The sequence below is a fragment of the Lates calcarifer genome, linkage group LG10 (assembly GCF_001640805.2).
Source record: "Lates calcarifer isolate ASB-BC8 linkage group LG10, TLL_Latcal_v3, whole genome shotgun sequence".
Lineage (NCBI taxonomy): Eukaryota > Metazoa > Chordata > Actinopteri > Centropomidae > Lates > Lates calcarifer.
The window spans coordinates 15,512,414-15,535,921 of NC_066842.1; the positions used below are offsets into that span (position 1 = coordinate 15,512,414).

Below are 23,508 nucleotides of genomic sequence, written 5' to 3' on the forward strand. Positions count from 1 at the left end.
AGAGTTTGATGCAAATTACATTGTAGGTATAACTATTGTGCTCTTCAGAAATAAGAGGGAATGCATCACACATGGGGAATACACAAAGAAATCGCTTGAACTGACGTGAACTTGAAGAAATAGTAGCTACATTATCTGTAATCCTGCAACATTCTTGACGTTACTCCCTCTTCTGGGAAAACTCACAAACTGCACCCGAAAAAAAACAGGATTCATGGTTTCAACGGGATTTGTATTGCTGTAAACAGGTCTTCCATGAAAACATCAGATATGAAATAAAACGTACAGTACATTCCAAGTCAGTCATTTTATGGCATAATGAGAGGATATATCAGCAGTAGAAACAAAAACATGTACAAACTGAAAGCTGCTAACATCTAACAGCTCACTGAACACAAAGCAGTAGCCTGAGACCTGGGATTTAATGAGCCAGAGCAAATGAATGACTTTTTTCTATCTCCAAGATAAAACTGCAACTTACAGGCAGAGTCTATACACAGAAGTGAATAAATAAATTAAAATTTAACAACCAAAATATTCTTAATATACATAACTGATCCCACTCATTCAATAGGGCAAAAGAAATGTTCTTCTTTAAGTTATTTACAAACCCACAAGTCACAGTTTGTGGATTCTTGTGTAGAAAAATAAATAAGATTCAAACACAGCAAAGCTGGGGGGGGGGGGGGGGGTCATCACAGTGGTCCTAGTCTTCATTGATTCAGTCGTCGCCTCTGCAGCACTTCATCTGCTCACACTTTGTACTTCTCCTTGGCTTGGTCATTCAGTATGCAGATGTGCTAAAATACAAGCAAACCAGAACACAGTGAGTTCATGTTTAGTTACATTTCTGTTATCCAAGAATTAGATTTTTCCCACAGTAGGAAAAACCCACCTGAGGTTGTTCTTGGTTAAGGTTTCTGGAAATGTGACACATTTTTTTGGTGTCAGTGTGTTTATATTAGACTTCTTTTTTTTTTTGGAGTTATGACTTACGGAATTCTCAAAATACTGGAATGCAGCCCTGCCTCTCTCCTGTAGAATGTATAGAAAGTAGCAATGTCCAAATTCCTTACTACACACTAACAGGTTTTTAAGTATTAAGTGTATTTACACTGGAAAACTGAGAAGGTCAAGCATACTCAAAGTCAGCATGCATACAAAAAAGATTTTTAATGTGCTGTGTGATATGCAATGTGCACTGCGGTGAATTGAAAAAGTAAATAAATCTTTGGAAAACATTTTGCTTTCTCTTGGTAAAATTAAGTTGGCAGTGGCTGTCAGTTTGATATACAGTATGTTGTGCATTTACTGCATGATACTAACTACCTGTTAGTGCAAAACATTAAGGTACATTGATATTTAGTATGACACCTGCAAAACCAGTACACTATGAGAATCAGTATAGTGTGCATACAGGAATAGAACTGGAACACAGCTATTGGACGTCTGTCTTCATTCTTCAACTGGAGGAATCAACTGCAGCAAACTTACACTGAGATCTCTGAAGTACTCATTGTAGTCCAAAGCGTAGCCCACCAGAAAGGCATCTGGTACCTCAAAGCCAATGTCTGAAATAAATACACAGACGTCACCAATATGAGTCATACAAAAAAGACCAAAAAAAAAAGAAAAAGAAAACACACACACACACACAACTTCCATTTTAAGTGCAGTAGAAGTAAAACTCTTTGGCTGATCTGAAATAAGATCCGGAAACATTTAGCCAAAGAAGAGGCTCTGTAGTAAACTAATAGACGTTGCTCTTCTACTGTCTGTGTGAGGTTGTACTTAAGCTGTCAGTGCTGTATAGTGGAAAGTCAAAACGCTTACAGTAACAGCTGTCCTTGAGGGACAATCTTAAAGAGATTATCCAACTCAAACCCTAAAAGCATTACATAATCAGAGACAGTGTGAGCAGGGGGTTATCAGGCATGCGTTGGTGCCTAAGTGCCCAGCTCGGACTACATTTGGAGTAGATTTTCCTGAAGCGAATGTTAATCCTGCATGGAAAATACAGCTTTATTAAATAACACTTCACCAGGCCTTCAAAAAAACAGACACACATGAGTGATAGGCATGAAATGAGCTCTACCACACATTACTACACTGGGTACAGATAACATGTCGTAGTGTAGCCCGAGTACAGAGGTACTCACAGTCTGGTCTGTACCCTGAACTCCTTGGGGTCCTCTTCACCAGAAGGCTGGAGAGACAAATGAGGAAAATACAAGATATATGAAACAGGAGCCCTTTAAGAGAAATTAACATATCAAAGAGGAAGAAGTGTTGTCACCGCAACCTTTTCATTGCAGGTTCTAATCCTGACAGATGGCACTGATTGTCTTGGTACACCTGCACAACACCTTGGACAAACAGATGCCCATTCATGGTTCAAGATCAGCCTTTGTGTGGAGCTTATTTTACATGCATGGATGCAATGTTAGAACCAGAGTACAGGCTAAGTGGTGACCAGTGAATAGAGCTCCCCAGCCTTAAAGCTTAATTCACTGAAAAAAAAAGGAAATTTATCAAGGTGTGAGATTATTCTTAATACTAATATCATTGGAAAAAGGGTCTGTTAAGCTCTGTTATATTGAAGTGGCAGCAGAACAGTACATGTCACAAAACCCTAGCAGGAACAGGAACTATCTGCATTTCTTGATAACAGAATGGCTAAGTGTGCCCGGCTGTTTAAGTCAGAATCCTCTTAAAATAGATAGATTAGTTAGGAGTTGTTATTCATAGCTGACAGCCTGGCGAGAGACATACTGGCAATACATTACTACATGGCTGACATCAAAATGAAAAAAATGACCCTAACCAGTAGGCCAAACCCAAACCGCTATCTCTTAATGCAAGCACCAGAGGAAACCAGAATTGCTCCAACACAGTTCCTGCTTCAACCAGCTATCAGGAATACATCAGAGACGTGGCCCCTGCTGTCCACACTGCAGTTAATAGTACGGCAGATTAACTCTTAAGCTGCTCCTGTCACATTACATCTCTAATACAGCCCTAAAGGAGAGTTGTCCATTAGCTAAGAGCACTCTCTCCAGAGACATACCCAGCCAGTTACAGTGCAGGTCTATAATTCACTTCATAATTACTGGACTATAAATGGTATGTGATGGTACCTACCTTACAACCTTAACCATCTTGGGATTACATTCACTCAGCAGAGAAAGTAGCGTCTGCATCGTCCTTCCTGTCTCCACAATATCCTTTAGCAATGCAGCAGACAGGAAGTGGTCACAATAAAGTGGAGGCATAAACAAAAGAAACAGTACTAAGAAATATGGCATTAATGCAACACTTGTGCAACAGACCTTTGTGTCTTATATCTGAATCGTTTTACATTATGCAGTATTCAAATATAAATCAGTACTGACTAACCAAAAACATTCTCTCCTCTCGTCACATCAATAAACAGTTTCTTTCTAGTATCCTTCATAGTGTTATGATGTCCAGTATATAGATACTGCAACAAAAAACTACGATCACAGATTTGATCCATATGGGAATAAAATAATGAAAATGTCTTACCTCTACGATCAAAACATTCTGTAGAGAAAAACAACAGAACGGTTGATGAAGTATTCATCTATACAAGTCTGTACAGTTCAAGTATTTCTTCCTGACAAACAACAGAAGACTAACCTTGCCTGAGAGACTGGACAGTTCATCACCTCCTATGACTTTGACACTGTTTGTTGACTTGTCATTCTAGTGGACACAAAGAGGAGACAACATTATCATCATATATAGTATCATTGTTAGTTTCATTTCAGTTGCAGTTCGTCCTACATGTTCTAGAAAAAATCTTCACCTCAGATCTACATTAAATTTTCTAAATGTCTCTGCACTGCATCCAGAGCCTCTACACAGTGAAACACTGCAGTGGCCCATTTCTGATTAAGGGGGAAAAAAGTATTCTCCTTTGTACTTTGCCAAGTCCATATCACACACCTCACGTCAGCACAAGTGGTTCCTGGAAATAAAATGAGAAAAGGCAGCTTACACAGTAGCTCTTCACCCTAATGAAATCCACTGTCAGCGGGACTGATTTATCACTGTTCTGATTCAGTGCTTTGATGTAGTCCAGAAGGTCTGCGAAGAACTTGTAGCCCCCTTTTAGCACACACAGAGCTACAATGTGGTGTCCCCCCATGTCCCGGATTATGTCTCGGGCCAGACGCTCTGTCCTGGACCAGAGAGAGTAAAGACACAAAGGAAACTGATGCATCATAAATTACAGTGCAGTATAGTTCTTATGGATGGGGACATGACATTGCACTTAAACATAATTGCTTACAGTGCATTTTAGTACACTGCACTGCACATCAAACCCCGCCCTTCCAAATTCAAATGCACCTCAGGATGTGGGTTACAGTGATTTGTCAAGCAAATACAGCACAGATCACTGTTGTAATGGCATTAACCACAAATGTGAGAGTGTGTGTCAGTGAAACAGAAAGAGCCTGAGAGTGAACGTGTCAGATGACTTGAAAGAAACATGAGAGAAATTTCCAGTGTTTTGGCGCTGGTGGTGAGGCCGCTGTTGATTGGTTCACCTGTCCATGATGAGTCCATGAGGGATGATCACCTTGTCCAAATCGTTCTCATAATGTCTGGGGACGCAGAAAAGGTCCAGATCGTGGCCTTTCTCATCGTCAGCGATCTGGAAGAAGAGGAAGGAGAGGCCATCTCTTCAACTCTGCGCAAACACGGTTGGCACTGACAGATAACGTGCGCCAAAAGACGCGTGTTATCATAAGTGAAAGCCATGCTTGTGCTCTGAGCCCGCCTGGCAACACCAAGCCTCTCAACCACCTGTTTATCCCCGCGCACACACACACACACGACCGGGGAGGGCAAACGGACATCAAACGCTGATGTGGCACAGCACGACTGATATCACTGGACTGAAAAGCTCGTGGCACCTGCTGTCTATCAAAATAGGCCCGCAGCACGCGCAGCACAACCACACCCCGACAAGTGAGCAAGTTACCAGAACGCCAAACAAATCCTGGGACGAACAGCACGCAGCTGTCTTTACAGCCTCACCTGCAGATACGAAGCCATGTCACCGGCGGCCGTGGGTTTCCGTTCAGTCGCAGTGAAATGTCTGAGGAGTCATGCTCAGGTCCAGGGGGGAAATAGAGAGAGAGAGAGAGGGTGGGGGTTTGTTGTTGACTGGAGGTTGCACGGACTGCTCTGCTCTCACAGGCTGCTGCTGACCGCGAGCGAGACCAAGCAGCACATGCGATGCTCCTCTGCCAGGGGGGGGTGGGGTGAGGGGGGAGGGGGTGTGTGTGGGGTGATAAGCCTTTTACGTCAGAATCCAGTTTACCTTCCCAATAATCTGATTTGCCCGACACAACCTGAGCTTAAAATGCGCTATACTGGTTACTACTACAACTGCAGTGGTTCGTTAACTGTGGCGAAGCGCGAGCGTTTGGAAGAAGAAGCTGCAGATGACGCAGTTTTAAAAATATAACAGATGACAGTTCCTCTGCTCTCTAAAAGCACCACACTGCTCCCTGTGTGTGGTTACACTGCATCTGTACTGAGTATCTAACTCAACTAATGGATTATTTAAATATGTAACTGTAATGTCCCGAGATTCCTGCTCACCATGACAGTTAATTATTGAACTACATCTCAGCTCATACGTTATTTAAATTTCTTCCGTTAATACACTATATTATGTAATCTGTTTGTTGCTTTTTATTATCATTCTGGTCTTTTTTGTAAACATTGCACATTTTATGACTAAATGTCACCTCAAAGTTAATTTGTAAACCTGGAGCTTTCAGTCATGTCATATGATCCTCATCAGCAGGTAGAATTCAAAGACATGTAGAAATTCAAATTTCCATTTTCTGGGACCACATTAAGGACTTGTTTAATTTAAGAGATTTCTCTCTGTGTGTTGGCTTAAATCAAAATCATGTTTTGGAAACACTGTATGGCCATACCAATTAAGAAATCTGATTTTAACTTAATTCCCAACCACTGCTAAATGTGGTATTGTTTCTGGTGTTTGTGTAGTAACAACTTAGTGTGTAATTCTGTTAATGTTACAGTTCTATCACAACAGGGTTCTTAGCAACATAACTTGTCCTCATTTTCATTTCAGGCTATAATTTGACAATCACTGAGTTCATACTGTCCTGTGGGGAATACTCTCACACACGCAAAGTTTGTCTTCAGTTCTCTGTCTCCATTACTCCATGTTACTCAATGTCAAAGCAAACATCAGTACATATGCCTACAGGCGTGTCTGATGTACAACAATTTATCAACTGTTTTTACATTTAAAAAGAACAGGGAAAGTGAAAACAACAGCATTAATATAATCCCAATTTAATGTGTGATAAAGAAACAAAACATTTTTTCCCCATCTTACAAAAAAGCAATACCAGGTGTTGTACAACACCAGGAGCAATGGGCAACTACAAAAACAGAATAAACATGTTCTCATAGTTCAGAACACCAAAGAAGCAAACACCATCATCTATGTACGATAATAACAGTCTTTATGAGTGCCACTTGTGACCATGAGGCCAAATCTCAAATGACACCAATCCCCATATAGAGCCCTACTTTTAGCCTGAGACCCACATACAAAGCTGCGCCTGTGGGCAGAAAGTAGAGCACCATCCAGATGAAGACGGCATGATCTGAGAGACAAAGGAAGAACACTCATTTTTTCTTCTTCTCATCTTTCTTGGCACCATCTGCTTTCTCCTTCTCTTTGTCTTTGTCCTTCTCATCTTTTTTCTCTTTGTCATCTTTCTTCTCTTTCTTGCCTTCCTCCTTTTCCTGTCCTTCCTTCTTCTCGGCGTCTCGGTTGGAAATCTTGTTGTTGATCAGGTTATGCAGGGCCACCACAGAACGTATGAGTGAGGCCAGGTAGACCACCAACATCTGGTCGTTGGTCTTAAGGTAGAAGGCTTTTGTGAACTCCTGCCAAGACAAAATAGACAAAATTCAGCAACACATTACAACTCACAGTACATGATATCAAACAAATGATTTGGTAGCTAAATAATGAATATTGTGGACAGCAAAATGTGATAGAATTTTATACAGTGGTACTGAAATATTTTCAACAAAAAGCTAAGGACAAACAGAAACCACAGGTAATGGGCCAAAGACCAATCACACAACTATATTTTAACTTTCGATAGATATGACAAGAGATGGATATAGATAGGTAAGTCTCTAAGGTCTTTTATGTGTATAATGTTTGTTTATGTGTTTCACAGAACTGCAACCAACTTATTTTTGTGGTTGAGAGTACTGATCAAATGCTCTAAATTACTGTAAAACATACTATTTTATTAATTGTTATAAATTTAGGATAATTATAAATTTTGATTTGACAGTATCATTAAAGCAAGTAACAGTTTCAACCCAAATAAAACTGCCCTTAGTTGATTCATTACTTTGTTATGAGCTACAACATAATAGCAACCTCTTTGCACATACAATAACTATAATTGTCTCACTAAACCTGACTCAGTTTGCCCTCCAGTGGATAAAACAAGAAGCTGCTGCTCAGTGACAGCTGTAGGCTAAAAGAGAGAATTCACATTTTCAGCTCAAGTTTTTTGTTTTACTGCGTATTCATTTATTTTGCATGTCCAGTTCCTATCCTTTTTATTGTTAATATTACTATATTTCCACTGTTAACTTAAATCCCATTATTATAGCAAAATAATAATGCAATGGAATTCACAAGGATAAGTAAATCAAACTACAGACAAAATGTTTGGCAAGTAAATGTCACTTAAAATCAAGCTAAATCTGCTTCAGTGCGATCCAACACCCACTTGCCTACAATTACTGTAAAAGCATAGACGTTCTGCAAACACCAACGACTTACCAACAGATTAACGTCTGGCAGCAGGTTGAAGACATCCTGCAGCTGGTAGATGATCTGGTGGTTGATGGGAAGTTTGCCTGCTGCCACTCTCTCCAGGTAAGAGCGGATGTCCAGCAGCTTTGAGTTGAGTCCCTTTAAGCCATGAACCTGGTTTGTGATTCGTTGAGACAGAGTGCCCACTGTGGTATCTTTGATATCTCTGTAAACATGATATAAAAGATGAGGAGAAGGGGCAAGAGTTTGTACATGTTTACATTTTTTGGTTCACTCAGGGGACACAAGGAGTTGTCATGTGTTGATTATTTTTCCCCGTTTCTGTTTGGCTAATTTTGGCAAAGTAGTACCAGAGTTGCATCATTTATGCTCCGTCCTGTTATCACAATTATTTACTGTAGTGACTAAAAGTGTTATAATGCAATTAACTGTTTGGTTGTAATGTGCATGAATCAAAAGTCTGTTCAGTACCTGAGCAGGTGCTCCACTCCCACCTCCTCTGCTTCCTCGGCTCCAATCTCACTGGTGACATGTTCAAATGTCTTGGATGTTGGAGTGCCATCCTAGAAACAGTGAATTATCCATATAAACAAAAATTCCAACTACTATCAGTATATATAGTATATGCAGTAAAGTTTGTTTTAGGTAACTAGGTAACAGACACCTTTCAAAAGACAATTCCTCTCTTGAAATAATCAGTGCAGTGTGTTTGGATTAAGATAAAATAATAACAAATAATATCAAAAAACAGTTTCCAAACACTTTTGGAAAAACTGGTATTTTATCTGCTTTGATTCAATCCATGATTCACTCACATCATGTATTTCCTCCACAGAGATGTACGCTTCTGTGGGTAGACCAAGATCTTTGGGCTTCACATCTATAATGACTAACACCTGGTGGGATGAATGAGAAATACATGAGTAAGTTATTCAACATTAGAATGAATATGAGTAGAACAAGATGCTGTCCAGATACATGCACATTAAGAATAAGGAAGAAGCAAAACAGTTACATACCGAATTAGTACAGTACTGCTTGATGAGCTCATTGATGGCAATGTCATTCTTATGTAATTTTGGTCCTGTGTGGTACCATCCGACTATTCTTTCTCTGGCTGAAAACCAAGGGAGATAGTTATTAACACATCAGGGTAACACAATAATGCAAGACACACATGAAATGCATAAATGGAGGCAGTGCTTTACCATTAACTTTCTTGAACATGCCATACATGTTCTCCAAGTAGTCATGGTCCAGGAACCACACAGAGTCATCCCTGTCGTCCTCATCAAATGGCACTAGAAGGAAACACCGACAGTGGCTTTAATAACTGACCAAATGTCTGTGCAGACTTATATTTTCTGGCCCTCTTAATAATGCTGCTTCATATTGTACTGTGGAAGCTATGAGTCTACAATAAAATGCTGACTAATTTGTGTTAAAAGACCTTAAGGGGAACCTCTACTGATTTTATGCATAAGCAGCCAAATATTTGCTGAAAATTACAAATTTCTAATAGAGAGCCTGCATTACAAACTATGGAGGGAGAAGTCTGAAAGACATGGAAGGATCCATTTTCTGACTTCTCACAGTCCAGTTTACCATACCAAGGACTACCTCAGCATACCTCTGCCTCTTGTACTTCTATTTTCTATTTTTTTACTGGTCTTAATTGAATTTGATTTATTTATTCCCCAAATGTCAGCATGATACTCACCTGCAAAACTATTTGAGACGTCAAGAACTTTTTTCTGCCATGACCCCAGAAGGACACCAACCACTCGTTTCTGATTACCAACTTTTCCTATCCTATAAGTTGAACAGTCACATTAACAGAGTAAATTAACTTATTAGAACACCATTAGTCATAAACATAGACTGAACAGTTAGCTAGGTTGCTGCTGTAAGCTAAGCTAATGCTCAACTCTTGATGTTAGCTATCGCTAATGAAATGAATGACAACATAATGTCATTAAAATACATGCATTTTATATTGTGTATAACTGACACAAATAATAGGTTAATACATACTGTTTGCTAAGATTGGCTAGGAACGGGGTAAAGCTAACTAGCCTAGTCATGTCTACATTCAATATCAATGGGGCTCTGACTCAGCACAGCTAACACTAGCTTAGCTTAGCAGTGGCGTTACGCTTCTAGACATTTTAACTATAAAAACCGGTAAAGGCTGATCACGACTGTTGAATTTACTGACCTGTTAAAATGATCAACCACGCTGAGCAACACCAGGGGATGGACGACCACGTTTTCCACCGCTAACTCCGGCATTTTCGCACTGAAGATAACAGCACACAACCTACCACCACACAATGACGGCTATGCTACACATCCGCTTGCGTCTGACGTCCCTTCCGTTTCTCTAGGCAACAGAAAGACGCACCGAGGAGACAGAGAAATTGTCGCAAAATGGTAGGAACTGAGCACATAAATTCCTTATTTTCATGCATTTATATTCCATTATGTCATTTAATGGTAAACTTCTTAATGTTTTTTTAAATTAAGATTAGACAATCAGAACAGCATAATTCTATTATTTATAACATGTAACTTGGCTTACTGGCACTAAACTTGTTAACCGTTAACTTGACTGAAATCAAATCAACTATCCTTAAAGTTGCGGTTTGTTACTATGTTATTAGCAGACTTTGCAATATATATATATATCATAAGTGGGTGTTTTATTACGTATTTTTATTAACTTTTCCCTGCAGGCTGAAGTCGAGGAAACACTGAAGAGGATCGAAGCCCATAAAGGTGTAATTGGAACAATAGTTGTCAATGCAGAAGGTAAGCCAAAAAAATCATACAGTTTCCTCTGAGTAAAAGTATTTACAATATAAAGTCTGACTGCAAAGGTTGCTGTTTTATTTTTGAAGGTATTCCTATCAGAACAAACTTAGATAACTCCACAGCAGTTCAGTATGCGGGACTTCTTCGCCACCTGACCATGTTGGCCAGGAGCACAGTAAGAGATATCGACCCTCAGAATGACCTCATCGTCCTCCGCATCCGCACCAAGAAATATGAGATCATGGTCGCACCTGGTGAGTGTGTAGTAGTTACACTGGTATTATTGGCTTAATGATGACCACTGAAACAAACATTTCATTTCACCTCAGTTATTAATTGTAACGTAGAAGAGGAATGCCTTGGCTTCTGCTGTTTTCACTACATTTTTGTCTTTTTTTATGTGTCTGCAGAGAATGGCTTTCTGCTGATAGTCATCCAGAACCCATGTGAATAGCTGCCGGACATTTCCATGAGAGTCACCCTTTGGTTAGTCACATGGTGGTGCTTTACCCAAACAAAAGATCTTTTCCCCCACTGTGTTATTTTGCTCCATGTACTGTATAATCCCTCCTTTTCAGTGTAAAACTTAAGTATTTTGAATGTTTGTGAGGCAAAGCTGCTGATCATTGTAAAGTAGTTAATAGGTCAACCCTGTTCATTCTGTTAGTGTACAGATGAGTGACAAATTCAATGAAAAACCTGAATAAAGTAGAGGAGAAATAGGTGTCACACAGGTGTCCTTTTTTATACAATAAGTAATTAACTATCATATAAAATGTATAAGATATTTATAAAAATACAAAGGTTAGCCTTGGTTAGAGCTTGGTTTAGACCAAGATGGGAAAAAAAGATCTAAGTTACTTTAAAGGAGGGATCAGCAGCTTGGGTAATAAACTACTCAACTAACTAAAACTGAGCAATCCTTGTGACTCAAACAGGAACAGTGCTTAAAGTGGAATCTCCACTCAACTCCATGGAATCAGCACAAGCCTGTGTGCTTTACCCAGTGATGTGCTCCAATGGCTCTATGCTATTGGATAGATCTTCTTGCAGTGGCTTGCATCCACTTGTCCCCTTAGAGAAAAGGGTCCCTGGAAACCAATATAAAGTTAATGTAAGTGATAACTTAACTGACTAATCAGCCAGGGTAACTGAAAACCCCCGACAGGCTGTGAAATACATGCAGTGGAGCAGAAGTATAACATCACATAAAGTGGAAAAACTCAGGGAAAGTACCTTGAAATTGTTCTTAAGCTCAGTACTTGAGTAAATGGTTAGAGAAAATGGTTGGTGATTACTGAAGAGCAAATGCATCAGAAGACTCAGCTGTAAATATTTGTGAGTTTGGCTGCACACAATGTGTAACTGTTTAATATTTATCAGAAGTGAAAATTCTATCTCTCCGGGAAATGTGACAATCACAGATAAAAGACATTTTACAAATATTTTAATGTAAATTTCCATCAGAATGTACAGTAATATATGTTAATAAATAATTCATTGCAATTATACAGCCCAAATAATACATTACATAACAACTGATAGAAACAAATATGCAGGATTTCACAGCAAGTTTGTAGAGGAGGTGATGCAAGGAGGTCAGGTGATTTGGGGAGATTGCTATTGTAGTTTGTGCTTGTAGGATTTCCAAAACTCAGAGGCAAAGAGGCAGAAATTATGAATTGGTGACATTGTTTTGTCTGGCTTTGAACAAAAATAAATCTCATCCAGAAGCTACAGAAAGTGTAGTTTGTTGTCCAGAGAAGGATTATGTCATCCTGATGTTTATGTTACCCATAAACAATTATACAACTGCTTCAAGTACTCTAAAAGTATCAAGTGAAAAGACACTGTTAATTGGTTCTGTCATAGTCCAGAAATGGAACTGAATAAAAATTTGGCTTTTCATTTTCTTAAGTTTAAAAGAAATCATCATTAGGTAGGTGAAAACATTTGTAAGGTTGGACAGAATGTCTAAAAGTATCATCTCACTCAGCTGATGCCAATTATCTAACGTGTATAAATTTGCAAAAGGCCTTCAGAGCAGTGAAATCAAGTTTTGCCAACATTTCTAGGCGTGTGAAGGGCTTGGGACCACAGAGGGAGAAACCATCTGAACAATGGTAACGACAGCTTGATGACGTTATGTTTAAAAGACTGACATTTGCCGCGTTGTCTTCCACCCCCATTTCATCTTCGTCCAATGTGACATTTTTCAAATACAGCTGTCCTAACACATTTTCATTCTGACCGGCAGCAGTTCAAACAAAACATATGGCTTTCCACAAGAAATGGTTAAAACAACAAAACATACAAAATTCTTTGTCTATCACAAGTGACATTACCCATGGAAAATTTATTAAACCTCAAAAAGAACTTCACTGATACCATTTGCCATTATATAGATATTATCTTTTAGATGTTTCCTATCCTCTGTTGAACCATTACCAGCACAAAAAACTGCTTCATCTGTCAGATACAGTACTCAGTAGACACTACAACATTATACCACACAGAGGACCGGTCAAGTATTTCCTCAAATTCCATTTCAAGTGCATCCTGTCAAGTTTAAGGCCTGAGGTGTGCTTTGATTCCTTGACTCAATTTTCATTCTCTGAGTTTTAACCAAGTGACCACTGCACACTTACGTCTCTTCTCATTGCTGTCCAGAGAGGCTACAGATTTGTGCCGAGTGATACATCTCATTAGTGTGGATCAACACAGTTTGTACAGAAAGTGATATGAGTTAAATGGTGGAAAGTCCTTAAAGCCAACTCAGGGACTAGTGGGAGTAGTCTGCGTTACAGAGACACTGTTTCACCTACACGGTGTTGTTACAGGGGCAGATGAGAGAGAGTGGAATGCCCAGACCATATGGTCACGATGGATTGCTGTTACCATCAATTGAATCTGGAACCAGTCAGGTAACATAACTGACTGGCGAGAAAGGTAACTAGACAAGGATTGGCTCCTTCAAGTACTTCAAGTGCAGAGAGTGGTCTGGCTCCAGTCCATCTTGGTCTTGTTACCGTTCCTTCGCCGGCAGAGGCGTGTCGGTCAGAGAATCGGGTGTCAGAGGTCACCTCGGCGTGTGCCCGTTGACTTGCCCCCTGCCCCAGTGAACGTTGGGTAGTGTCAAACACCTCCTGAAGTGCTCGAGCTGGGCCTGCAGTCTCTCTCTCTCCTCTCTCACTTTCTGCCTCTGAGTCACCAACTCCTGACAAATGAAGGACAGACACGACTCTCATTACAGAACCAAGATTTTGTGAGCTAAGCTGCATCACTTAACAGACAGAAGTGCAAACAGAAAACTGACAAAGAAAGGTGAAAGTACACAAATCTCCAGGAGAGGACGGAGGCAGGTGTGCAGATATGATCTCAGATACTTACCCCCATAGTGAGAGAGAGTTGCTCTGCAGTTCTGGTCAGATTATAGTTCTGTGCTTCGAGTCTTTTACACTGACTGTGAAGAACCTGCCTCTCTATACTCCATTCTGTAAAGAAAGAAGAACACAAGAGTTATGAACAAGGGAAAACTGTACAGTATGCATTTTAACTTCTTTTGACCTGAGAGTGTAATATAGTCCCCCTGAGCCTCTCTCACAGTAATGTAAGTGATATAAAATAGATTTTCACAAGATTCATCTTCATCTCTTAAAAAGACAGCAACAGACAGGTCATTTAGAAATAGTGAAAACATGATACAGTTTGCCTTCTTGAGAGCACTTGAATATTTATTTTTAAACTGTAAACTGATTTTTCTCTTTGAGGAAATATTTCGATTATCTACTTACTGCTCCCCTATTTAACACCCTGGTTAATTTATGAGGAAACAGTCACTCAGACAAACCTTTGAGCACCCTGAGACAAACATGCAGTTTTGGGCTACATACATAAAACTGACTTGAAATTGACTTACCATCTACATATTCCTGGTAGGCCTCAAAAATAGCTTCAATACCCTGCCACTTCCTTGGAGCTTCTTCCGCCTCCTCCTCCTCCTCATCCTCCTCCTCCTGGCCAGATTCTTCCTCATCTTCATCAGACAGGCTTTCCCGCGGCCCTGCGGCAGCATCACGACTGGCTACAGGAGAATGGAAGTGATGGCCGTTGATGTGTGCGTGCTGAGGGGCATGGTTAAAACTTGAATGCTTCAGCTGAGACGATGTTGTGACATTGTGAGACGACGAGTGCTCAGCCTTCATGCCAGCTTCAGGGACACAATTTGAGACTCCTTAGAAGAAAAGAGTGAGAAAAAAGGGCGGCGTCAGTCTTTGTAGCACCTCACAAGAAGCCAACATACTCTACAGTATACCAGCAGACATTCTAGGGTAGCTCACATTCAGACCACTAGATGGCACACCAGACTCATTTTATAATTCACAATCACGCCTAATGGCCATGCACCCATGGGTGTGAGTGGCTAACCTTTGTTCTGCAGTGTGTGGTGTGTGGACTGCAGCACAGCCTGGTGGAAGTGCTGAGCAAAAGCCTCAGGCGTGAATCTCTCCCAGGGCCGATTCCTTCCATTCTGCAGCGGATTGGGCTCCTTCTTCTGAGGAGAGGCAACAACACCGTTCTGGAGGCCCTGGAGCTTCCTGTTTGGCTGAGCCTCTGCGAAGTCAACTTTTTCATGGTGGGGGGCCAAAGGTGGAGGGTTGCGGGCCACCTGGCAGTCCATGGAGGGTTTGAATGCGTCACTATGGAGGTGCTTAGGTTTGTGTAAGTAAGGCGGGGACGGGCTGGGAGAGTCCGGGTACAGATGTCCGTTTGATTGACACGGCAGAGGGGCTGAGGAAGAGTCACCTAAAAACAAATGCACACATGTATATCAGAAAGAGTTTTTTGCAGCTTTAAACAAACATATAACTGTGTGTGTGTGTGTTTGAGTGTGTAGTTGCTGTGTGTGTCTCACCAGTTGAGGGAGCAGGAGGACTGCTACACGGAGGTAAAGGATTATATCTGAGAGTGTCTAGCGTCACAGTCTTCCTCTGAATGGCCCTCAGCAGCTCCTCTGTCCTCTCCTTATCTACAGAGAAAAAGACAGAATGAGAACAGCTGTCATTCTTACTTGAAAATAGAAGGACTTAAAGAATTGGCTGCCACCAGGAGCTGACAGAAAAAGGTCTGAGGTAATGTCCACTGCAACACCATCACAGACAGACAACAGCCGTAAAATTAAAGTTTAATGAAGGTTCATCACTTTCAGTTTGTACCAGCTTTCACTGAAAAACTATGAAGATTTTTTCAGAAGAGCAGATCAGTTTATACAGAGTTTAACCCAGATTTTAAGTCCCTTGTTTATCCAAGAAATTGGTTACCACAGTTAACTAGGTTCTCTTGCAATGTTGACTCATCTGAAAATGAATAACTGGAGAGGAGCACAAATGAGCTGCTAATTATGCACCAATGTCCCCATTAGCAACTAAACAATTAAACATCAGAAAGTTTCCACTGTTAACTGTATTTTAAAATCAGATCTTCACCTGGATTTTTGTATTGTTATTCTTTTTATCAGCTTTTTATGTTATTTAACAAAAAGATAAGAAAACCACAATAAATGCAGCCAAATCCACAGCTTTAAGAAATGTAATTAGTAATTAAGTAATGGAAACTAATGAATCTAATGAGTCTATTCAACAATGCAAACACAGTCTTTACAGAAATGACAAGTCTACAAAAGTAGTATTTGTTACAAAGTTACTGCTTTAGTGACATATATCACAAAAACTCTCCTTCATACTGTATATATGCATATGCTTTGAAATTATTATTATTTTTTATTTTGCCCATTTTTAAAATGTGGACATCTACATTTTTACATCAAAAATGCATTAATTAATTAACCTTTTTTAAAGGAATTTATACATTCTTAACTTAGACTATATTTTGACAGGCTGTAGAGTTACCCTTGCTGGAGAGAGTAGAAAACCCTGCTACAAGCTCCTCTCCAGATTTCTCCTAACTTTATTTTCTTCTCACCCCTCCTACATCCTTGGTAAATAGCAAAACTGAGAGAAACTGAATGTTGTGATTTTCCACAGGGAATCACCGGAACAACTGTGCAGAGAGCAGAGTAGCACGTAGGATGCGTGTGGATACTAAACAGGTTGTTACCTCTCCTCTGCTGTGGGCTGACATGGGAGAGGTTGAACATAAGGAGGAAGTCTTTTTTCTCCTCCAGTTCGGGGGTGCTGTCCATCTGCTCGGCAGAATACGGGGTACTTAAGGGAGTTGTAGGTGTTGAAGGTGAAGAGGCCTTTCTCTTGCCCTGCACAGCCGGCGGAGAGAGGCTGCGCTCTCTCATCATCCTCCTCCTTTTTCTCCTTTTCTGTGCCAGGAGCTGATCGCGATGGGCCAGCGTGGTCAGACCACACACATGCAGAAACTCCACTTTCTTTGGAGAGAGGAATATGAGCAGGTGAATATCACTCAAACAAAAATTGTCAAACTTCAAATGTATGATGAATGCATATGTGAGCCTCGATTAATGCACCTCGGAAGATGTGTCCAGTTTGAGTGGGGGCTGTTCTGTCACTCTCCTCAAATGGGCTTTCACCTCCTCCTCATCGCTCTCATCATACGACTCATCCAGGTCATAGTAATAACCTGGTAAGAGCAGAGCAAGACAGAAATTACCTTTGATCGTAAAAAAATTGCAGGCCTAAGGCTAGTTTTCGATGGCGCAAGCACTCATTCCCTGCAGTCATCTGTTCTGCCTACTCCCTCCCCTTTATTCTCCTCCATCATGTTGCTCACCTCCCTCTCTGGCCTCCCTCCTCCTCCTCTCCTCCAGGTCGAGCTTGCTGAGCAGCCGGCGGTGCTGCTGGAGAATCTCGTCGTACACCAGCATGTTGTCGGGTGCCTGACTCTGTCGCTCCCTCGCTGGAGATGGAGAGGCTTCCTGGTATCGCCCCCCCAGGTCAGCGCTGGGGATAGACAGGGGCACACAGGACCTCTGGTGGAGGTTGTTGATGTGGTGCCGGTGGTAGAGATTCTGGATGGCTCTGTCCTGTTCAGCCCTGTTCCAGGACTCCTGTAAACTAGCTCCCCTCAGTGAGGGGTACCTCTCTAGACCTTCTGCCCTCCTCCTGCCTCCTTCTTCCAGCTTGTCACCCCAGCTTAGCAGGGGCCTCTCTGCTCTCGTCAGTCCTGGAGGCGGTCGACTTGGCGGTGTGGGAGGGTTGAGTTTTCTGCGCGAGTCGACAGGTGTGTCCACGAGGGAAGCTGGGTTCCACAGTGTAGTTGGAGGGGCAGGAGGATGATGTGGACCTTTAGGGGAGATAAGAGGAGGTGGAGCACCAAGGCAAGGGGGTACATCTTTGCTGCCTGGGTTGTGATGGACTGAATTGGGTCTGTTTAGAAAAACAGAAAGCAAAAAACAATTCAGCTCTACCACCTACACTGTGTGACACAGCAGAAGGAGTACAAATCATTTCCTGATGCTACTTTATTTGGCATTCTCACCTGTGGATGTCTCTTCGTGGATCCACCCCTTTCCCTGGTGACCTGAGGCCCAGTTCCAGTGGGCCCTCCCTCTCCTGCCCTTGCCCTCTATGGCGTGTTAACCAGGCCTCCTCACTGGCCCTCTGAGTCATCATGGCGGCTGCCAGAGCTCCATGGATCCCCCCAGAGGAAGCAGCAGCATGATGCTTCCCCAGGTGAGAAGGCACCAGGCTGGGCACTGGGTGTGGGACAGAGCCCCTGGAGGAGTGAAGGCCACCCTGCAGGGGAAGAGGTTTTGGTGCTGGGAAACCTGGATGCTCTGAATCCTTGGGTTTATCTGGAGAAACAGAGGAGACCATAAATTAGTTCTTGAACATGTTACGTCAACACTAATATATCTGTGTAGACATTTGGATGATCAGCAAAAAATGTCTAAGATTTATTTAGATTTATTTATCGTTCCACATCTTACATTGCAGTTTTGACAAAGGTGGATAAGATAATGAATCACCAAATAATTTTTTTAAAAGTGCATGCTGTGCTTTCATTTGTTCAAATTTCTATACATATGCTTTGTATATTTATTTGTGCTATATGTGAGTGAAACATCACACCTAAAGTGTCAATGTACCACTTTGTAGAAAGCAGTAACAGCTGCAAAAGAAGCACATTTACTGCTCCTACATGACCAACTGCTGTGCTATGAACAGTGCATCTTCTCTTTATTCATTTACATCCAAAACAAAGCAAAGCAAAGGTATATTATCCAGTATTCAAAATCAACTGTCCCATATGCAGTATTCTTCATACACTTATCAACTGCAGTAAAGGTCATGAGGTCATTGTAACCAAAAGTGCGCAATATCTAAGAAACATGAGTGTTTTGCAAATTTCCACAAACACTCTGCATTAGATTAGATTATAAGATATGTGTGCAGAGTTGACATTAAGACCTGAGGGCTGCAGCTCAACTAAAACTAAAAGCGAGAATAAAATTCAAAGGGTTCATCCTCTGGGGAGCATGCACATGCTAATTTTAAAGAATCTTCCTATTATATTTTTGATATTTATTGTATACAGATGAAAAACTTGGCGGCAGCACTAGAGAAGAGGTCGGGGGGGGTCAATAAAATCATTGTCCTTCAGGGACTATAAATATCCATACCAAATTTCATGGCAATCTGCCCAGTGCATGTCAGGATATTTGACTCTGGACCAACCTGCTGGACACAACTGATCTGAACTGCCTTCACTGTAGTCCACAGTAGCAAGACAAATAGGTTATGATTTACTGGAGATTAAATCTTGGCATTCTGAGTTTCTGAGTGTCATTTCTCCTTCAATTTTCAAACAAGTAATGACCTAACTCTTTTCTGTACTCACAATACATGTGCACACATACATGAGTGTGTGTGTGTGTGTGTGTGTGTGGTGTGTGTGCATGTCCGTGTGTAGGTACCCAGTCTGTTTGGGGTCAGCCTCTCCCCTGGCCTGCCCCTGTCCTCCGGTGGTGCCCTCCGAGCCTGCAGCTCAGCCAGGTAGTGGCTCTCCGCGGCTCTGACCATCTGCTGCTGTCTCTCCCTCTGCCTCTCCTTCTGTCTATCCAGCTCTCTCTCCCGCTCTCTCTCCCGCTCTCGCTCCCTCTCCTCCTCCCTCTCTCGTTCCCTCTCCCTCTCCCGCTCTCGTTCCAGCCCTGCCTCACGCTCCCTTTCTTTCTCTCGTTCGCGCTCTTGCTCTCTCTCTCGCTGGCGGAGCTCATTCTCCATCTGTAGCCTGTGGGGGAGGTTGACAAGTATGCACACATACACAATGCACACACACACACAAACACGCAGGGGGAGAAGGTGAGAGATGCAACACCCAACATGAGGCAGATATTAACCACACACTGGTGAACCTCACACAAACATTTCTGCTCAAACATACACACACACGCAGAAACACACACAAATATGCACACACGCTCTCCACTTACCATGAGGAAAATAATCCATACACAGCATGACTGAGCAAGAGCAGATGAACACTTAATAGGTATCCACAGGAAAAGGACACACACGTGCATACACACACAAAGCAGAACACATTCACCAGCAATCAATAGCACACAAACAAACCTAAAAGATATGCAGGAGCCATTACAGAACCAGACGATAAATACCATCCATTTGAAACACAAACATTTCCCTGTGCATTATGCTACAGGGAAACAATGGGAACTGTGAAACTGAGGAAGGAACTCAAAGAAATTGAAGAGACAGAGAGAGGGGGTAAAAAAGACTTCCTCATGTGCATGTGTGACAGTTTTTATGTATGCACTGGCTTGCATATGCATGTGTATAGTTGTACAGAGTGTGTGTGTGTGTGTGTGTGTGTGAAGGGCAGTGCATGTGATGAGTGTATAGGAGGCACTGTGGGGTGTGTGCTAAAAATATCACACACTCAGCAACCAGTGCCTACCCTACAGAGAGAGATTATACAGCCCTGCAGATGAAGAGAGAGGCGAGGGCGACAGAGACAGAGACAGAGAGAGAGAGAGAGAGAGAGAGAGAGAGAGAGAGAGAGAGAGAGAGAGAGAGAGAGAGGGAGAAAGAAAGAAAGAAAAAATAGAAAGAAAAAATATGTGTGTGTGTTTTTTTTTTGTCTGTGTGTATGTGTGTGTGTGTGTGTGTGTGTGTGTGTGTGTGTGTGTGTGTGTGTGTGCATTACCTCTCAGCCAGTGCTGTGTGGTTTATTTCTCCGGGGTAGCGGCCTCCAGGCAGGTGCAAGTGGAGGGCAGAGGGGTGGAGGGGAGGGAAGGCTCCCCCTGCAGGCACAGAGTAGAACTGTGACCGCAGCGCAGAAAGACACAGAGACTCCTCCATCCTGTGACAGACAGACAAAACCAAACCAATCAGACTATACCGGCACAGGCCAGGTGTGGAAGTGGAAGATTATCTGATACATAAAGGTAACATCACAGGTACTGTAGGAGCTATTACAGAGTAATGGACAGATATTGAGGTTTGAAAACTGAAATAAAAAGGGCTATTTACAGGATTTTTAGAAGCATGGACATCAACATACCAATTAATCCCCTGTAGACACACAGTATGATGAACTTTTCAGCACATACTGTATGGATAGTGTGACCTTGAATACATGTATATCAATGTTACATTAACTAAACCCTTACTTATAAACAAGCACCATACATTGTATTCTTTCACCTTTTATTGCAGTTTGTGCCTCTGTATGTCCTCCTTACTGTCTTATCAAGAACACTTTGTATTGCCCTGTGCATGAACTGCACTATTCAAATAATGTGTCCTTGCCTTGCTCTCTCTGTGGTAACTGTGCTACTACTACAACTGAGTAATCTTCCTAAAACTCGGTGTATCACAGGTAGGCTGGCAGGAGTATCTGTAAGGATTGGTGTAATTTATATTGTGCCCTTGTGTTTAGTTGTATGAAAGAATGGCGTGTTTAGCATAGGTGGTGTCACCTTGGAGAATTCATAGAGCACTGTAGCTTAGCATTTGTTCAATGACATTCCTGAAATTTCCCCCTAAAAAACTGTGTTAGATAAATATATAAATAATTCCATCCTGTTTAGCAACATGGCATATATTGTAAGTGATGTTCTCATTGCTTACTTAACACACTTTACAGCTGCACCTTTCAACTAAATGAAAATGTCTTAATATCTTGTCTCGATAAGAATTTGAACTAAACTTGTGTGCCTGACAATATAACATGAGTTTGTTCAGACCCCGTGGGACTGAAGAGTTTATAGGAGGTATTGTTACCTTGGTAAGGACAGAGGGTGGTGCAGGTAGGCAGGGTGATAGTAAGCAGCAGCAGCTGCAGCATGAGCAGCAGCAGCAGGGTCAAGACTCAGGGGTAGAGAGGTCAATCGGAGGTCATCTGAGGTGGCGAAGGGCCGGAGTGCTCTCAGGTATTCCTCTGGGACGGCACCTGAGGGAACCACTGGGTGCATCTGCCCAGGCAAACTGCAGAAACATGCAGAGCATTATATGTCACATTGGCTCTAATAGTATACATCTACTACAATGCTTCATGTGGCTTCAACAGTGTTCTGCATGAAGGGGTTTGAGGGTTTATGATCAAATAAAATGTTACTTTGCTCTCATGCAAATATAGTCCAACTATGAGTGTGTGTTATGCTTACCTAAGGCTCTGTATTCTGGGGTCTTGCATGATGGTGCTGGGGGTGAGGCCAAAGGCGTGAGCCAGTGGGTGAGGTGAAGGGATGGGTGGAGTCCTCTTATCCTGCTGTGACTGTGTGTTCTCAGCACCCACCCTCTCCCGACCGAGTCCCTGAGCACTTGGCTCAACCTGGCAGGGAGACAGACAGTGTGAGAGCAGACCTTACTATGTATATCCGTGGGGTTTGAGTGTGTGTTGGATTGAAACTGAGTGAGAAAAAAAAAAGTTCAGGAAAAGAGGAAAGGGAAACAAGACTGGGAAAAACCGCCCCGAGCTGCACCCAGAGGCTCAGCGGAGTGGAAAAGTGGGTCTGATATGTCATAATAGGTCAAGATCAAAGTGGAAAGATGAGCCTAATATCTGGCCAACTGCTCTCTCCTTCATTGCTCACTCTCTCTCGCTAAGAGCTTCCCACTCAGAGGATTTGGTCGCCATTGCATTTGATCCGTGATTGCTTATACTAAAATTCCAACCCTCAAAACACTGCCAAGGCAAAGGCAGTGATGAACAACAAAACCCCAAATTACAAAAGATGTTTCCCATAGTTGCATATTAATATACAGTTATCCATGACACAGTTGGCAAGGACACATACGATGTGACTGTGTCACACATGGGTTTTGTTCTCCCAGAGTTTGCTTAATATGTCATGTGTCATTATTCCATCCTGTCCCCAAACATTTCGACTAAAGAGGCAAAACTCCAGAAGTTAATATTAAGTGAGGCTAAAAGTCTACAGCCATGCTGCATGCTAGTAGCTCTGTGAGGCTACTATGCTGCACAATGGTGCTTCAAAATGACAATGTTAACATGCTGATGTTCAGCAGGTGTGATGTTTACCATGTTCATCATCTTACTTCAGTGTGTTCACATGCTAAAACTGACTAATTATTACTAGGCATCACGTAGCAGCTGAGGCTAATGGGAATGTCAGTAGTTAGTGCAGGTATTTCGTCATAAACCAAATCACTGGATAATGACATTTTTGACCTCATGTAGTCAAAAAGACTTCAATCTCTGGACACCATAGATGTCTGTTCAAATTTAATGACAATTCTTCTTGAGAGATTTCAGTCTGATCACTCACCTGACCAGCACACTGACACTGCCTTACATCACAGAGCCACACTGCAAGCATGAAAAAATTGTTC

At 41.8% G+C, this 23,508-nt stretch overlaps 4 protein-coding genes across 8 annotated transcripts in view; 1 reads left to right on the forward strand and 3 right to left on the reverse strand.

Moving 5' to 3' along the window:
• Nucleotides 1-211: 211 nt before the first annotated feature.
• On the reverse strand, nt 212-5,291 carry hprt1l (hypoxanthine phosphoribosyltransferase 1, like). Its single transcript, XM_018664061.2, has 9 exons — nt 5,068-5,291; nt 4,575-4,681; nt 4,022-4,205; nt 3,661-3,726; nt 3,547-3,564; nt 3,142-3,224; nt 2,160-2,206; nt 1,495-1,571; nt 212-800 (listed from the first exon to the last, which is right to left on the reverse strand). The coding sequence occupies exons 1-9, from the start codon at nt 5,083-5,085 to the stop codon at nt 753-755; spliced, it is 648 nt and encodes a 215-aa protein (XP_018519577.1). The 5' UTR covers nt 5,086-5,291; the 3' UTR covers nt 212-752.
• Nucleotides 5,292-6,353: 1,062 nt separating this feature from the next.
• psmd7 (proteasome 26S subunit, non-ATPase 7) lies at nt 6,354-10,256 on the reverse strand. The gene is made up of 8 exons (XM_018664060.2): nt 10,107-10,256; nt 9,609-9,700; nt 9,097-9,189; nt 8,908-9,005; nt 8,704-8,784; nt 8,360-8,451; nt 7,895-8,093; nt 6,354-6,972 (listed from the first exon to the last, which is right to left on the reverse strand). Exons 1-8 carry the CDS (start codon nt 10,178-10,180, stop codon nt 6,709-6,711), a joined length of 993 nt encoding a protein of 330 aa, XP_018519576.1. The 5' UTR covers nt 10,181-10,256; the 3' UTR covers nt 6,354-6,708.
• Nucleotides 10,235-11,426, forward strand: LOC108875262 (dynein light chain roadblock-type 2). Its single transcript, XM_018664062.2, has 4 exons — nt 10,235-10,321; nt 10,624-10,699; nt 10,789-10,956; nt 11,113-11,426. Exons 1-4 carry the CDS (start codon nt 10,319-10,321, stop codon nt 11,154-11,156), a joined length of 291 nt encoding a protein of 96 aa, XP_018519578.1. The 5' UTR covers nt 10,235-10,318; the 3' UTR covers nt 11,157-11,426.
• Nucleotides 11,427-12,132: 706 nt separating this feature from the next.
• LOC108875256 (genetic suppressor element 1) overlaps nt 12,133-23,508 on the reverse strand; it is a 36,517-nt gene continuing 25,141 nt past the window's right edge. For all 5 annotated transcript variants that reach the window (XM_018664047.2, XM_018664046.2, XM_051073437.1 and 2 more), the window contains exons 4-16: nt 22,320-22,486; nt 21,937-22,140; nt 20,858-21,013; nt 19,608-19,921; nt 18,170-18,485; nt 17,462-18,057; nt 17,199-17,311; nt 16,820-17,099; nt 15,618-15,731; nt 15,131-15,508; nt 14,622-14,936; nt 14,093-14,196; nt 12,133-13,919 (exon numbers count right to left, since the gene is read on the reverse strand). In XM_018664047.2, the coding sequence (XP_018519563.1) occupies nt 13,782-13,919; nt 14,093-14,196; nt 14,622-14,936; nt 15,131-15,508; nt 15,618-15,731; nt 16,820-17,099; nt 17,199-17,311; nt 17,462-18,057; nt 18,170-18,485; nt 19,608-19,921; nt 20,858-21,013; nt 21,937-22,140; nt 22,320-22,486 (3,195 nt within the window). In that variant the 3' untranslated portion in view covers nt 12,133-13,781. The remainder of the gene's footprint in view (nt 13,920-14,092; nt 14,197-14,621; nt 14,937-15,130; nt 15,509-15,617; nt 15,732-16,819; nt 17,100-17,198; nt 17,312-17,461; nt 18,058-18,169; nt 18,486-19,607; nt 19,922-20,857; nt 21,014-21,936; nt 22,141-22,319; nt 22,487-23,508) is intronic.

Excerpts from the sequence above, each read along its gene's own strand:
- hprt1l (XM_018664061.2), bottom strand. Across the intron at positions 2,207-3,141 it reads AAGATGGTTAAGGTTGTAAG|CCTTCTGGTGAAGAGGACCC; the intron begins GTAGGTACCATC and ends TTGTCTCTCCAG. Across the intron at positions 1,572-2,159 it reads TTCAGGGTACAGACCAGACT|ACATTGGCTTTGAGGTACCA; the intron begins GTGAGTACCTCT and ends TATTTATTTCAG.
- psmd7 (XM_018664060.2), bottom strand. The coding sequence starts at position 10,180 with ATGCCGGAGTTAGCGGTGGAAAACGTGGTCGTCCATCCCCTGGTGTTG. Across the intron at positions 9,190-9,608 it reads CGTCTCAAATAGTTTTGCAG|TGCCATTTGATGAGGACGAC; the intron begins GTGAGTATCATG and ends GTTTCCTTCTAG. Across the intron at positions 8,785-8,907 it reads AGCAGTACTGTACTAATTCG|GTGTTAGTCATTATAGATGT; the intron begins GTATGTAACTGT and ends TCATCCCACCAG.
- LOC108875262 (XM_018664062.2), top strand. Across the intron at positions 10,700-10,788 it reads AATAGTTGTCAATGCAGAAG|GTATTCCTATCAGAACAAAC; the intron begins GTAAGCCAAAAA and ends TTATTTTTGAAG. Across the intron at positions 10,957-11,112 it reads TGAGATCATGGTCGCACCTG|AGAATGGCTTTCTGCTGATA; the intron begins GTGAGTGTGTAG and ends ATGTGTCTGCAG.